The following is a 15,993-nucleotide window of genomic DNA, read 5'->3' on the forward strand; positions in this document are numbered from 1 at the left end:
AGGCTGGCTTTTAACATTATGTTCAATGTGCAAGCTGTCACAGCACTGATCCAATCGGATTGACAGAGGGTGTTTGTTTATGTGGGTTTTTCATGTTTAGGAAAAAAAGTAGCCCTAGCTTTAAAAAAAAAAAAAGCCCTGGCTTTTCCAGCTGTATAATTTGTGACTTCGTGGCACAGGTGTACCCAGAAAGGAATGAAGCACCTGCTGGCCAAATGCCAGTGCACTCATGAAAATCATCTACTCAGCTTCCTCTGCTGTAATTGGAGCAGAGGAGGGGAAAATAACCAGGTAAACTAAAGCTCAAGGGGTTGAGATGAGGATTAGGAGAAAATGCTTTAGGGGCAAAACAGGCTCAAAACTTTAAAGGGAGTAAAGAAAACTTTATTAACAGAATTAAAAAGAGAATGATAAGGACTAAAATAAACCTTTAGATCACCTTTCCTCCCCCCAGCCTCTTTCTATTTCCCACCTACAACATAAAAAAACCAAAACATGGGATTTGGAGTCAGTTTAGCACTTCTAAAAGGAAATCTTTCTTCAGTTCACTTAGGGAGAGGAGTCTCTCCTGCCCTGCCACAGGAAACAGTTTCTTGTGGTTTTAATTTTCACGAGCAGCAGCCCGCCCGGAAATCTGCAATCCTGAACTCCCTCCCACGTTTTGTCAGTCTTCTCACAACTGCCTCCGTGGGTCACTGGCTTATGGGGTGCAATTTTTTAAGGATGAGCTGTTCTAGTATAGAAGCAAAGGTTCTCTTCTGTCTCTTGAAGCAAAGATTCTTTCTCTCTCTGTTCAAGTCAGATCACAAGCTTCTTTCAATATCTGTATGCTCCAGTTCACTTCTGAGCTGCAGATGAATGCTGCATCTTCCCCTCTGCTTAATGAGTTACAGGGAAATAGTCTGGTGCATTATATTCTCACCTTGGCTTGCAAAAGGTTTTCAGCTCCTAAACTGGAGCATCTCTTCTCCTTCATTGCTCTGGGCTTTGGCCCTTCCTTTGTTCTTTCACCTTTCCTTTGTTCTTCGCTGCAGAAATCTCGGGGGCGCAGAAGGGGAGGGGGGACACGACAACTTCTCTCTTCTCTAGAAAGCAGGAAGTAAGAAAGAGCTTTCTGTAGGGTTTTTTATTCTTCAATATGATTTCTAGAGGCATGTCCAGCTTCTCTAATTGGCTTAGCAGCGTATCAGTTTCAGAGCCAGCTAGCTGTTGTTTCTGTCAGCTGCGAAGGAAGCTGTGATGTCTGTCATGGGGAAAGTCGCTTCTCTGGCTGACCCTTTTCCCTCCTCACCAAAAATTCAATTAAGGCAAACCCAGGACAATCGGTCTGTCATGTCTAAGTGCATCTGTGCCAGGAGTCAGAGTTTTCAGCAGTCAACTTGCCAAGGCCTGTCCCAGGAGGATGCTTGCATTTCGAGTGCAGGAACATGATCCAGAACAACTGAAAGGAAGGGTTCAGAGGATGACACTGCATAGTTAGCCTGTGTGAAACAGAAAGGGGAGAAGCAAGGTATGTTAATGAATCAGAAGTGCAATATCAGGATTCAGAGGAGTAAAATATTAATTTAGCCATGACAGGTCTAGCACTCTTCTGGAAAATATGCCACCTGGCTTGTATTTGTTTGCATTTAGATTTATGGAAGCACTTTGTTCAGGAATGGCTTCAGGGTTTGTTTTTACTGTTAAGGTATGCAGAGTGTAGAACTAGCCTTGATGTGGAGTGTGATTGATAGATATGTGATGGTTTTCCAAGGAAACAAGACATAGCTAATTTCTGCCTCCAAGTCAGCACCTTCTTTAATGCATTCCCCACTTGCAGCTAAATTTGACAGAAGAGCAGAGATTTCAGAGACTCCTTTCATTGCCACAAGTTTTGGGATAAAGAAATATTGTCCAGGTAGAAAGGACACACCTAAATGAATCTTCCCTCCCTTACCCTTGCTGAGGAAGATGCAGGTAGATTTGCAATTCCTGTATTTCTAGAGATAGTCAGCCTGCTTGTATTTGCCATCAGAGGGGATTGGTGACACAGCAGAAGGAGGAGAGATTTTTGGAGCTGGAAGGGTAAGGACCGTGAAGAAATGTAGCAGAAGCCTGGGAGGATGATGCCCCTGTGGTGGCTGGGATATGGATATCCATGAGGAAACACAGCCTGTGAAGTGTGTGATCATAAAGAATGAGAATTTGGGTTTCAGAAATCAACTTCTGTGATTCTCTCCATTTAAATGTTTCTTGAAACAAAATAAGGGGGAAAATCAACTAAAATTAAAGATCGAAAACAGAGATCAAAACTTAAAATCATAGCTGGGAATCTGTCTTTTAGGATACTTTTTGTCTACAATCCTGAATTATTTTTTTAAAGGAACTGGACTGCAATACATACTTTGCATATGAGAAAAATTATTTGTAGTATAATTGCCAGATATTTTAGGTTGGTGGTTGTAAAATGAACAGGAGATTCTTCATCCAGTTCTGTGGTAGGACTTAAATTGAATTGCCAAGAACTGAGAGAAATTTATTAATTATACCAAGATTTTTACTAAGCCTATTTATAGCTCTGTAGTATATTAGTTTTTCATACCAAATTGGCTGACATTTGTATGATGTTTAGCATCCTACTTTATCACTTATTTTAGGCTCTCTTTTAAGGTAGAGAGTATGGAAAGCAGGAAAACTATCATGTGCAGAAGGAAGTACATATGACAAACCCAAAGCATAGCACTAGTTTAAGATATCTAATTTTTGTATACAATATATTTGTTGCAACTTAGATTTTGAAGGGAGACATTTCTGTATGTGATTGTAATACATACAATTCACCTGCTAAATAATATGCAAATATTCTTGCTAAGTTTTTTTGAAAGGTTACTTTTCTAAGGAGCCAAGTACAACATAAATAGTTTCTAAAATAGTAAAAAGATTAAATTAAATTTAAAATCAGAACTGCAATATATTCTGTATGTTGTGACAATTCTTTAAAATATTTTATATAATACATTCTATTCTTACTCACTATCTGAATGTAACACTGGGTATCACAGTTACTATGTGAAATTGTGACTCAGTATTTGAGAATACCTGGAGCCAGGCTTTTCAGAGACAAGGCTTCTGCTTTACATGGAGCCAAAGTGTAGCAGCAATTCCATCAGGCAGATGAGAATGACTAAATGGTGATGATGTATTTTTATTATGATGATGCTCTTGCTTGTGCTACATTTAACCACATGTGGCCAAGCAACTCACTGGAGGTTTATCCAGCTTTGATACCAAGTGAAGTATCTGGGATAGATTCAGGCATGATATAGTGTAAAAAAGCTTTGTTCTCTTGCAAAAATAGGTGTCTAAAGCTTTGGATACTGTAGTTTAACAGAAGTACTGAGAGGGTGGTAGAAATAAGCCTTCAGTTCTGAACACAGTCAAATGTGTATTGCCATGATCTCAGTTGCTGGTAAGTTGCCTTATTCTCCTTTCATGCATTTTTCAGTGTGCCTGAGCTGGGGGCCAGAAAGTGCTGGTCTGACCTCAGTGAAAGTGTTTTAAAGGCACTACTGCCAGTGGGTGTGAGTTTAGAGCCAGGGCAGGAGTAGCTCAGGCAGTTCAGTGGGTGGTGTCCTACCAGTTACCTCCCACACCTGATGGTGTTCACTTGCTTGTCTGTCCCTGTAGGGAAGGGACCTGCTGCCTTTACAAAGTGAGAGTGCACCATTTTTCATGTGGATAATGGTTCTGGCAATTAACAGTGAGGGCTAATAATTTCCTACCCCTACTGGGGGCATAAAAATGCATTCTAAGTAGATATGGATTTTTTTTTAAATGGGGAATAGTAATCTGGAGAAGCAGCAAGAAACTGTAAGCTCCTGCACACTCAGGTTTCAGAACCTATTTCTGATGTTTAAAAAGCTGTCAAGTACAAATGTGTTGTTAAGCCACTGGCTATAGCAGCATGTAGTAATATTATAAATAATCTCCAAGAGAAGATGGGATTTTTGGTATTTAATAGTCAGTTTTCTTATGCTTATGGGTAGTGATGACCTAGGCCATAAATATCTTTATAATCATCCAGTAATTTCTATTGATTCTCAGTTGTTGAGCACATGACTTTTGCTGTGCTTACTGAGTCGATGATTCCCGGAAATGCAGGCACAGATTCCATAAACTTTCTGTAAGCTGCCCTTTATTCCTGTACTCTTTGTTTATCTGGATGTAAGTGCTTGTTTCAATGCTTGCTTTGTGGCACTTGTCTTCACTGCTGTGCCATTTGAATCTGCTCATTGATAGTTGGTCCTTAACAAGATATCTTTGTGTTGTGGCCTAGAGAATTGCACTCAAAAATTCAGATTTTTTTCCCAGGAAATAAAACTGGAGCCATTGTCTAGAAGAGACATAACTGAGGCACAAGTGAATGGTGCCTCAATGGCTGTAACACAGTTCTAGCTGAAATGGGCACAAACTGCCAAAAAACTGGTGTTAAAATGAATTCTTAAACAGGGAAACATTTGAAGCAGTGAATGTGAGAAGACTCAAGAGTGGTGAAGTTGTTACTCTGTGGCACAGCAATATTGCCTCTACTCTCATGTGGCCAGGCTGCTTTGCTTGCCTGTTTCCATTTAAAATGTGTTTGCTTCTTCACATTTTCAAATTAAATTTAAAATGTGACCTTTTAGATCCCTGTTCAGATGAATGCTTGATTATCACTGTAATGTGTGTAGGGCTGTTTGGTTTTTATTTACATATTCTCTAAGAGTTTCTTCTTGTTCAATGCAGGGGATGGTGAATAACAAAATTCTTCTCAAGCTGCCCAGCATTTGGGGTGACTCTGTCTTTTCCTATAAACACCACCAGTTGGATAAAAGGTGTTTGAGGGCTTGTTTCTCTAATTTTTTTTTTTAATTTATTTTCATTTTTTTCAGCCCAGATTCCTTTAGTTCTAATGGGTGATGAGAAGAAGAAACTCATTAGTAGTTTTCTACTAACAAAACTCATTAGTAATTTTTTAAAAGCTGAAGGACCACAAAGTAAATCCTCATTTTAGGTTACAGAGTTTCCTATCAGTTATTGCTGGTAAAGCAAAGCCTGTGACACCCTGGCAGGACAGGCCATTAGGAGTGCAGATGATGAGGGTGCACCTCACTTTGGAGTTTTTAAATGAGAAAATTGATGAGAAATACTTAAATTCTGGTGTCACATTGGGTGGCTTTTTCCAGTGCAGAACTCAGCTGAATGCCTCTGTGTAGTGTGCAATTATATGTGTCAGTCTGTTGTGATGGATAAAAGGTATGTAAATATTAACTGTTTGCTACTTACTTCAGTTATTAGGGAAATTATTATCTTAACTTCTTAAAAATATATTCTAGGTGGCCAATGTGTATTTTTCTCTCAGTGTTCTGTACAGCTTTTTTGTCTGTATTTCCTTTAGAATGATGGTGTTTCACCTGTACTAGACAGACAAGCATAATTTAATTTATAGCTGCTCATTTAACACCTGTAATGTTTTCTCTGTATTTCCAGTTCTAGTGAGCTTTAATGCACCATTCCTAGTTATTAGCAGGTGTTGGGCTTTTTTTTTTAATTTCTCAGTGCAGTTGTATGAATTGAATGCATTTGGACACACCTTTCAGAAACTGCTTGTGACGTGGTTTCTGAAACGCTGTTAAGGCATGAGGAGTAAGAGAGGATATAATCTGTTAATTTACATTGGGAAAGCAAAATTGTTTTTCTTGGAGGTTTATTGACAGTTTTCACCTGCTGCCTTAAAACATGTTTGCTTTTTTTTTTTGATTTCTTTTTCCCCCCCAAAATTCCATTTTGTCTTTGAATATGTAGTGAAAACAAGAGTTTTCAAGTTGACTGAATAATGAACTTTTCTTCATATTTAATCTTGTATTCTTTTTCCTGTTGATCCAACAATGGGAAGTGCAGTGTGCCTGTTAAAGCACACATTCAAATTTGGTTTTTAGTATTCAAATAGAAATAAATTGAAGAGAACAAATAGAAATGCTGCAAACAACTTAGCCAAAAAATGTAGTAAACTGCTCAAAATCACCATGTGCACTGTAATGAAGAGAAATGTTACCAGCTATGCACTGTGCTTTTAAAATGTACAACACAAATCCTCCTCCTAACTACTGCAGTTAGGGGAAACAGAGTTTTATTTTAATCAGGAGCTTTGGCAATGAAATGTCAGCAGCAGACAGGGTTGTAGTGCAGCTGGGTGGTCCTGAATAGAATATTGAAGCACAGGCCTGAACACTGTTCTTGTGCTGGCCTGGAAGGTGCTGCTGCTCACATCAGCTTCCCTTGCCATGACACACTTCCAGTTCCCTGAACGGCAGGACTCTGTTAACTTCCTTTTTTTCTCTATCTCAGAATCCACTGAGGTTTATCAATAAAAAGGCCCACACTGCTCTCACATTTATGATGGCAGTTTTGAGACCTGTTCTGGGTATTTTATTATCACCATAAAATGGAGGGCCTTGAAATGCGATTGCAGTTGTTTTTTAAGGTGAGGGGGCTGAAAGATTAAGGATCTGTAATTAATTGAAGAAAGGAAAGCTGTGTCACATCTTAGCATTTATTTTTGTCATATGGAGGTAATATATGACATGAGGGCCACATTATCTGGATTTTACAAGCACTTATTCTATCACAAAATCTCTTATCAAAAAAAAAAAAACCCAAAAAACTCTAGTGTCATGCATCATAGTAACCAGATAAATAATAGATAATGTAAAATCATCATCCTCCAAAAAAATAAAACCTCGCTCAAAACCATTTTTTGATCAAAAAAATCCCAGCTTTCTCAAGAAAATTCTAATTGGCAGTAATTCTGGTGGCTCCAAGAGCTCTTGAAATTTGCTCCTGGAAGCAGTTGGTTTAATGCCCAGGTTACCCTTGGTCACTAAAAAGAAGAGTTGTGGTCACTTTGCAGGTCGTGGTCTGGCTCCTCATCTGCAAATTTGTTGTGTAAGGCCCCAGATGTCTAAGAATGGGTCAGGCTGTATTTTTGAGGCACAGAGGACTTTTTAGTGTGACTGTTTTTATCAGGAGGGCTTCTGAAATATTATTCTTACATTTTTTTTGATGTTCTGACTGAGTAGTGGTGGAGGCTTGGGCTCGAGGTGTCTTGAGTGGCTGCTGTCACTAATGCCAAGCTCAGATAAAGCTGTTACTTTTCCTGCTGATTCCATCAAGTAAATTGCCCTTGTCTACTGAGGGGTTTGTTATTCCCTAAGGTTTGTACCATCAGATGAGAAGAAGAAGCAGGGCTGTCAGCGGGAGAATGAGACTCTAATACAGAGGAGGAAGGACCAGATGCAGCCGGGGGGAACCACAGTCAGCGTCACTGTCCCCTACCGGGTCGTAGACCAACCTCTGAAACTCATGCCACAGGACTGGTAAGAACATTTCTCCTTTATTCAGTTTCTTACACTGGACTCTGCAGAATTTGGAGGGGAATAATAAAATGCTCTGAAATGTACTGAAAATGAAGGTACAGATATAAGTTTTCATTTTATTAACTGTAAAAGAGTCTTCAGCTGAAAAGAATATGAAACTAAATTGGTCTAGAAGATCTTTAAAACTTGCAACACTTCAAATTTTAACAGTGTGAGCAGCACAGTTAATATTATTAGATTTGCCAGAAATGTTCCAGAAATTCCAATAGAAATGTTCATGTTATTGTTCTGGTTTGTGGTGTAACGTGCAAGTCACTGAACCATGATAAGCAAGAAACCCCCTCCTCTCCTGTCTGCTTTCTGAGGGAGAGGCTGTTGGGAAGATGCTTTTGCAGGCCATCAGCATCTGATATTCCATCTTTTTGAATAGTTATAGAAAGGAAATACATCAGACAGTAAAGACTGAACTGTGATTCCAGTATTGGAACTATTGGAATTTTACTTTGGAAGGAAGAGCCCTAGTTACAGAAAGGGAATCGTAGATAGTTTTTATTTTTATGAAAAAGCTGGAAATGGATTATTTGCTCTGTAGCCCATTTTTCAAGGGTATTAAAAATAGCTCCCTTTGAACAGAACAACTCTGGAGAAGTTTTTATTGTTGTTTGACATCTTTTTGTTATTTGATGACATGCATTATGCAGCATTTTTACTTCTTCCTGACAAGTGAGAAGATCTGAGATGTGGACAATGACATATTTAGTGGTTTTGTTATTTCCAAATTGGATTTTAATGGAGAGGAATACTTTGAAAAGATTCTGTTCCTAAATCAAATTTTCTCTGTATTTAGAACTTGAATTAATCAGAAATCAGTGGATTTAAAATTCTGAATAATAAATAGCACTTAAAATGTTTAATGATCAAACCTTTAAGGACCATCTAAACTACTTTCTAAAGTACTTCTGACCAAAGACATGGAGTGGTGTATGGTTTTTTATCTTGATTTTACCCAAGGAAGCCACTCTAAAACCTGCAAATAAATAACCCCAGACCACAAAACTTCATCTTGATTATTCTTTTTCATTTGGGATTTAGTGGATTTAATGATAGATTAAATTTGGGGATTAGATTAGAGAGATAATTATTTGTTGTGGTAGGTAAGAACCATGGTTGGATCATTTAAATGTTCAAGAGAAAGACCATATGTGAGGAGGTAGTTTATTCTCTAAGGTGGGGTTTTTAAAATTTTACTAATGCAAAAGCTTAATCTTAATCACAAATTTATTGTCTTAGACCACAGGTGATGGATGTATACTCTTAAAAGAGTTGAAATTTCACTTTGCAGAAATTTAGCAGCTGTTGCTTCTCATTAATTTTCAGCCTGGAAGTCAGCAGTGTTGAGAATAAAGGCTTTTAAATCTGCACATCTCAGTTTCAAGTGCCATTTGCAGAAGATTGTCTCTGAAAATGTTGAAGCACTTTTCAAAAGCAAATTAATGGTGACCACAAATAAACACTGCCTTCTAAAAATTGTAACCTGAGAAATTGAGCTACCTTCTGCAAAGGGGCAGGGCTGAAAGCCCAGAGGAATCACAGGAATGATTTTTTTTTTTCTTTACAAGAGGAAAAGCAGTTGTGCTGGAGGTGTGGCTGCTAAATGTGCTCTCCTGCTCTATAAAAGGCTCTGCTGAGGCTCTCTGCCTGTTCAGGACAGCAGTGAGTGACATTCCCAGGCCATGCCCCTGCCATGTCCATCCCTCTGTGTGTTCCAGGGACCGCGTGGTGGCCGTGTTTGTCCAGGGCCCTGCCTGGCAGTTCAAGGGCTGGCCTTGGCTCCTGCCGGATGGATCTCCTGTTGATATCTTTGCAAAAAGTAAGGGATTTACTTTATTCCTTGGTTTGGGCTTTGCTGTTGTGTGTGGGGTTTCTTGTAGGTGTTTATGCTCATGACAGAGTGCTGCCAAAGTGCTGTTGGGTGCAGGTGGCTGAGCAGGCTTTGGGCTCCTCACGGTGGCAAATATTCCCATGCCCTTTGTGGTTGATCTGCTCTGATCTGTGCAAGCTCGTGGAAAGAACTGTCAGCTGCAAGAGTCACAAATAGCTGGTGTACAAATCTGCTTTCCAGTCTCCTAAAAAAGGGTGAACAGACAATGTGTATTCCTGCAATTCATAGCTAACAGGTTTACAGGCTGGCTGCACATTCTAGTGCTATTTTGAAGAGAGGATTAATCACCTAGAGAACCACTAAGAAAGTGTTGAAAATATGATCTGGTGTATGACAAAAACTTCAGAGTTTTAAAAAGTTTAAGTTTCCAGTGAGCTAGATGTTAGCATTGTATAGATCTGAACAGGTTTTTTGGGTCCCCACAACTGTGGTGCTTTGAGGCACTTCTCTGGCACAGTTCACCCATCTCACAGAGAGGTGGGCCATAGTACTTAAGGAATCTGTCATCTTCTCTGTTGCTTCAGTTTGGAGTTGCCCTAGAAAACAGAACTTAAGATGGTCTTCTGTGGTTTCAAATATAGACATAACCAACACATGCACACACACTCACACAAAAAAACCCCCAACCAAACAGGCAACAGACCCAAACCTACCTTAATTCAGTTCTGTCATCTTGCAGTCAGTGTGATGAGGAAACAGGTTTGTTCAGGTTTTGTGTGTACCCCTCTTTGCTGTGTGATGTAGAATTTGGAAAGACAAAGCCACTTTGATGAGCAGCAAGGAAAAAGCTCAAGGGTGGGACAGAAAGTTAAGGATGGGTCTGTGAACAAGAGAATAGAATGAGTCAGTTAAAGGGGGATTGAGGAAGAGCAAGGAAAGGGAAAAAGAGACTGAAAGTCATTGTGAAAGTAAAACTATGCCACAGGAGAGAGTTGAACAGAAGAGATTAATGAAAGAAGGAAATAGCACTTCAAAATAAAGATACTGAGAAAATGGCAATTGCAAAAAGCAAAGCCAAGAAAAATGCAGTTAAATATTGAAGGTCTAGCTAGCAGTTACATGCTGCTTCCTATTAATTTTATAATTTTAATATATACATGCATGGAGGGCTGTAGGAATTGTTCTGACTTGCTTTGACACTCCTGGTCTCAACATGCCAAAAGATCACAATCACAGTCTACACAGTTCAGACTGAAGGTGTACAAATTCATACATTTTTCAAGTGAAAGAGGGATATCTGGTCTTAATTCATACATTGAATGGATCTTCAATTTAGAAATGCATTCCATTCCTTCAAAGCATGGTATTTTTAAAATATTTTTCTGATAAAATCTATTTCTAGAACCTTTTCCCTGATGACCTTACTCATCCTTTAAATGAAAACAGGTGAATGAAGGGAGCACAGACAGCATCAGTCCAGTTTTATGTATCTATTTTTATCTGAAGCTATTGTTTTGCCATACTTACAGTGTTCAGTAAGTGAACTGAATGTTCACTCACAAATGTGGTTTCTGGGATTTGCAGCTGTCCATTGTTTCATCTGCAGTTTGCATTTCTTCTTCTCTGTCTGGGTCTGTTGTGGTTACCAAGTATTGAAGGCTGTCACTTGGAAAACAAGCAGGTAGCTTACCAGAAAGAACTCCTCAAAAAAATGAGGAGTACTGGCCCAGAGCTTCCAAACTGGTTTTATTGGAGCAATTGCTTTGTCCCAGAACATTTCATTAGCTGAGGCTCTAAAACTGTGCTCCTTAGTTTTCCTTGTGCATGGTGTCCTGACATGGTTTCATGTTCAGGTACCAAATCAGCCTAATTTCACATTTACAAGTGAATGTTTGTGATGAAGTTTTGAATGCTGTCAGTTTCATGGACAAATATTTCATTTTGACTACCATTTTAAAGGTGTTCCTCCCAGAGCACATCAGGGAGCTTTAATAGTGATTTGTTTCAGGTTCAGAAGTGGATCCTCTTGTGCTTAATAACATTTAACTGGAATGCAGAGACTCTGTCAGGTGTTGATGGAGTTTTTTGTAAAGGCATGGCCCTGGTATATCTTAATTTGTTTTTTCTGAAGTTATGTGAGTACATGCAACAATGTATAGTGGAGATAATGTATATGTATTCTTAATCACAAAGTCTGGAAATTTATCTGTCAGAGATACAAGTCAGATGATCATTGCTTTAGTTTGCCAACAAAAAAAAAAAAAAAAAAAAAAAAAAAAAAAAAAAAAAAAAAAAAAGCTAATTTCACATACCAGCCTTCTAGGGAGTTCCCAAATGGATCTGGAAAAGAGAACTGATGTTGTGGAAGGCAAAATCAAGAGTGTGGTATCTGAAGAAGATACAAGCATGGCATTAAAAAGAACTAGTTTCCACAAGACTGATGGCTTGTTTTACTTTTCCAATGCCACTAAAATCATCAGATTGGGTTACCAGATAGGAATTGTACAAGGCTTAAATACACTGGTTTTAATGCTCAGTGTGTAAATGCTGAGGCTTTACCTAATTCACGTGTGACAGTACTTCCCAAGAGAAAAATAACAGTTAATATTTTACCATTTTTAACTGAGTACTAGACATGGGGAAATTGGCAGTTACTAAATTTCTCAGAATGCTTTATGCAGCATTTGGGGGTTACACTGACATTCTACTATCAATCTTCTACAGATTCTTTTAGGAGATAGCCAGGCTTCCTACTCATAGGTCTCAGAAATACCTTTTTGATTATTATTTAATTCTTTGACAGCTCAGAGATTTTCAGAAAGAACTTCTTTGTTTCTCAGAGAGAATGTACTTGAATTGGCAGTGTGTTTCTGCTATTCCCTTGGAATCTGTGCATCTGTAAGTAGGGACTGCCCTTTCCCTTCACCCTGGAATAGCCTGGGAGCCATTGACCTCTATATTAAACTGTGCCCTTCAGTGAGTTGTTGACTTCTTTGGATTATGGGCTTGTTAATTTTACTCTCAGGCTTCATTCTGAAAAAGGAAGAGCGGGGTGGGAATTTTCTTTGACCAATAAAGAAGCACTAAAATCTTCATGTTTGTACCAAATGCTCTCCTGTTTGCTGTAGTTAAAGCTTTTCATCTCAAGTACGATGAAGTGCGCCTGGATCCCAACGTGCAGAAATGGGATGTAACAGTGTTAGAGCTCAGCTACCACAAAAGACACTTGGACAGGCCAGTGTTCCTACGCTTCTGGGAAACCTTGGACAGGTATGGTTCCTGCTGGAAGTCCTTGATCTTCATGCTTGTATGCTTTTGGTGGGAAAAGCAAAGGTTCTGGCAATCAGGGAATTGTTTACAGTTTGGATATCTGAACAATGGTTTATCTTGGAAATACTGCTTGGTTTGATTTTCTCTGATGATAGAGTTAATAAAGTGTAGTGGTATATGTTTACAGACTGTAAGTAATAATCTCCAAAGTGTGGATTTAAAGGAAGGGTAGTTACCATTAACCATTGATTAGTCTCATGATTCCCCACCTCCTGACTCTGATTCTTTGGGTCAGAACCCTGCTGAAGGGGAAGTTCACTGCAATACCTTGTTCATGTTGTAGAGAAGAGACTTTATTATCATGAAGCAGTTGAAGAAATATTGAGGGAGGGGAGAAACCCATGCATTTCATGAATGTTTAATTTTTTCATGTTGATTCACAGTGAACTGCTTAAATGATTGAGTGAAAAAGAAAAATCCTGTGGGAATTGTCAAAATAATTCCAATCATCAAACTCTCCATGGCTTTCTATTTAAAAGTCTCAGGTGAACAATATATCTGAACTCCCAGATGAACTAGTAGTCTTTCAGTGTTAGAGGTCATGCAATGCCTTGGAAAGCTGAGTTTTCTTTGAGGCAAGACTGTAGACAGCTGTTATTTAGTAGGAGAAATCGTGCACACAACACATTGCATCTCTTTGGCAACTTTCTAATTCCCTAAGAATTCTCTTTTAACAATGCCTGCACATTTTATTCCTGCAAGTAAAATTCCTTTAAATGCCACGAGAGTAGTAATGCTGTCTTCTGTTAATTTTTTTTTTCAGGTATATGGTAAAGCACAAATCTCACTTGAGATTCTAAATCCTTCAGCTGCCATTTATTTCCTGAAGTGTGGATTGAAAAAAATGGAAGGGGCTCCAGTTTGGAGACCAGAGGTCGCACTATATATGTCAAGAACTTTACAAATGAGGAAGGGTCACAGTTTAAACTTTTTATAAAATCTTATTTGGATGATTCATGCTATGGCAGGTTGATACCTGTTAATCGGAAGCAAAGGGGTTTTGCTTAAAACTATTTTTTTAATGTTGTTAGCCTTCTAGTCTGCAATCCAAATTGTATATTTTGATAGCAGCAGTTTCTTCTCTGTTTTGTTAAATTAGGCACATTTTTAAAGACTGTGTTTTGTTCCCCAGTAGAGGATAGCTGGATGTCCACGGCGGGTTCCCCGTGTGCGTGTGCACGGGCGGGTGTAAATACATGTGTGCCTGTGTCTATAGATATAGTGTACAAAAAAGTTATAGACACAATGACACACACCTAGGTGTTTCCAGGCTTTCTAAACCACTTAGCTTCTGAGCTTAGTTTGGGGTTTCTTTGCTTACTGTTTCACTTACTGAAAATATTTTGTTGTGAATGATATTACATTTTAGTCAATAGGACTTGCAAACTGAGCAAAGTGAAAGTTGTTTTCGATAAATCAAAATGTCAAGCTGTATATGTATATTCTGTCAGTCTTTGTTGAAAAAGGGAAGATCAAAAATCTATTAACTCTTTTTTTGGATTTGTAATGTCCCAGTTTACTAAATCTTGAAAATTTATTATAGGCATACCTTCGAGTCATGGTAACTCTAAATTTCCATTCTCCACACACATCTCTTTCTTTAAACTGAAAGTATGCATGTGTACATTCCCATCTAGCAAATACCTTTGCATATGAATCTAAATGTTACCTAGATTAAATGATGAATAGAGGAGGAGAGAGTTGGATTCTTTTATTTTCCTGGAACAGCCACCACAAGGAATGAATAATTTGAACTTCTTTGCATTTATACCTCTAATACGATTTTCTCATGACAAAAGTAGCCCAGACTGTCAACAGGAGTTGTAATTTTCTGAGCTGAGTGGCTAATATGGCCTCCCAGGAGTCCTGCATTGGAATGGAAAATCAGCCTTCTCAAATTACCAAAGAACAGATTTGCTTCATCTCCAGTGTGAGGCCAGAGGATCCTGGTATTTGTACCAATTTACAGCATCTCTGTATCTATGGAATAACGTTAAGTTGATGTTGCATACCAGTGAATGTAGAGAATGATCAAATACTGTAACACCTGCATGATTTTTTTTTTTCTGGGATAGAAAATACATGTTTATATTCCTGTTCTTGAAATTCCAAACCATGTTTTTTTAATATACTTTACATTTAAGGTTTGACAAAAATAAAATGTTCTACCTATTCTGTTTTGGTTTTTATTTGATGTTAACCTCATTTTTAGGAAAACCCGAAGTCATATATCCATAAGAGGTTTTTAAAACTGTCTTAAGTTTATGAGGACATTGAGGTCTGACTTTTAATTGTATGTATCCACCCCTGCTGTATTGAGACTGTATTTTCAAATGGTCTAAATGGAACTGTGAAATCTCAAACCACCAGAACAACCCTCTGTGAATCCCAAGAGTAGAAGCAGCTGACCCTGGATTTTGGAATGGATTCAGCATGGTGACTGGGAAGACTGGGCAATACAGAACTACTGGGATGTCTCCTGTTTGTGTGGGCAGTTGGGCAGTGCCCTGTTACTGTGTTTTCCCTGTACTTAAGCTTATTAGAAATGTGTCCATGTCATACTAGAGCTGGCTGAAACATTGAGTGCTTGGTTTTAACCTGTACAGTACAGAGCAAAGCTGTAATGGCTTCTTCCAACATAGCAGCTGCTACCACGTGGTAGCAATTTACAGTTTATTTCTGCTTTAAACAGTGAGATATCATGTATGCTTTTTTAAACTTGAGCATTTCCAATTAGAAATGTCTTTTTATTTCAGACTTAATAAGTTCATCATGGCCTGTGCTGTTTTAAAGAGACTTCTAGGCAGTCAGCTTGAAAAGTAAATTTTGGGCAAGTGTGTGCTTCACATGCAGTGTGATATGCAGACCATAGAGTGGGTTTCCAGTAGGCAAGGGACAGTTATCTCTTCTGTATCCTGTACTTCACTTGTGTTTTCAATGCAGGTGTAATTCCAGATCCAGTATTATATGCAGGAGATGGCTTGATTTAGATGGAGATTTATGTATTTATTGGCAGTTAACTCCTCTGAAACTACTGAAGTTATGTGGCTATGGAATGGGCAGAGGAGCAATATCCATGCAATCTGTGTGACCTGTGTTTGTTTTTATAGGGTGAGGACAGACCTTTTAACATCTTAGAATTCTGTACTGGCAAGCAGTTTGTGACCCAAGTTATACAATATGTATTTGTGAAGGAGCTGGCACCTGATTGTGCATATTTTTGTCAGTCATAAAAGTAGTGATGTTTATAAAATGAGCCATTTTGCAATCAGATTCCTGCTGACATTATTGGAAGTTTAATTAGGTTGTCAGAATAGCATTCCTGCTGCCTTCATAAATAACTGCACATAGATTATGAAACTACTTGGACTTAAAAATTTAGCCTTA

The 15,993-nt window shown here is 38.5% G+C and overlaps 1 protein-coding gene across 1 annotated transcript in view; it reads left to right on the forward strand.

Annotated features, from left to right (window-relative positions):
- CDC73 (cell division cycle 73) overlaps positions 1-14,778 on the forward strand; it is a 102,323-nt gene extending 87,545 nt beyond the window's left edge. Inside the window, exons 14-17 of the mRNA XM_054638831.2 lie at positions 7,233-7,394; positions 9,164-9,264; positions 12,405-12,546; positions 13,370-14,778. Coding sequence (XP_054494806.1) covers positions 7,233-7,394; positions 9,164-9,264; positions 12,405-12,546; positions 13,370-13,406 — 442 coding nt within the window. The 3' untranslated portion in view covers positions 13,407-14,778. The remainder of the gene's footprint in view (positions 1-7,232; positions 7,395-9,163; positions 9,265-12,404; positions 12,547-13,369) is intronic.
- Positions 14,779-15,993: the final 1,215 nt, after the last annotated feature.

This window comes from Agelaius phoeniceus, chromosome 8 (assembly GCF_051311805.1).
Source record: "Agelaius phoeniceus isolate bAgePho1 chromosome 8, bAgePho1.hap1, whole genome shotgun sequence".
In the NCBI taxonomy this organism is placed as follows: domain Eukaryota; kingdom Metazoa; phylum Chordata; class Aves; order Passeriformes; family Icteridae; genus Agelaius; species Agelaius phoeniceus.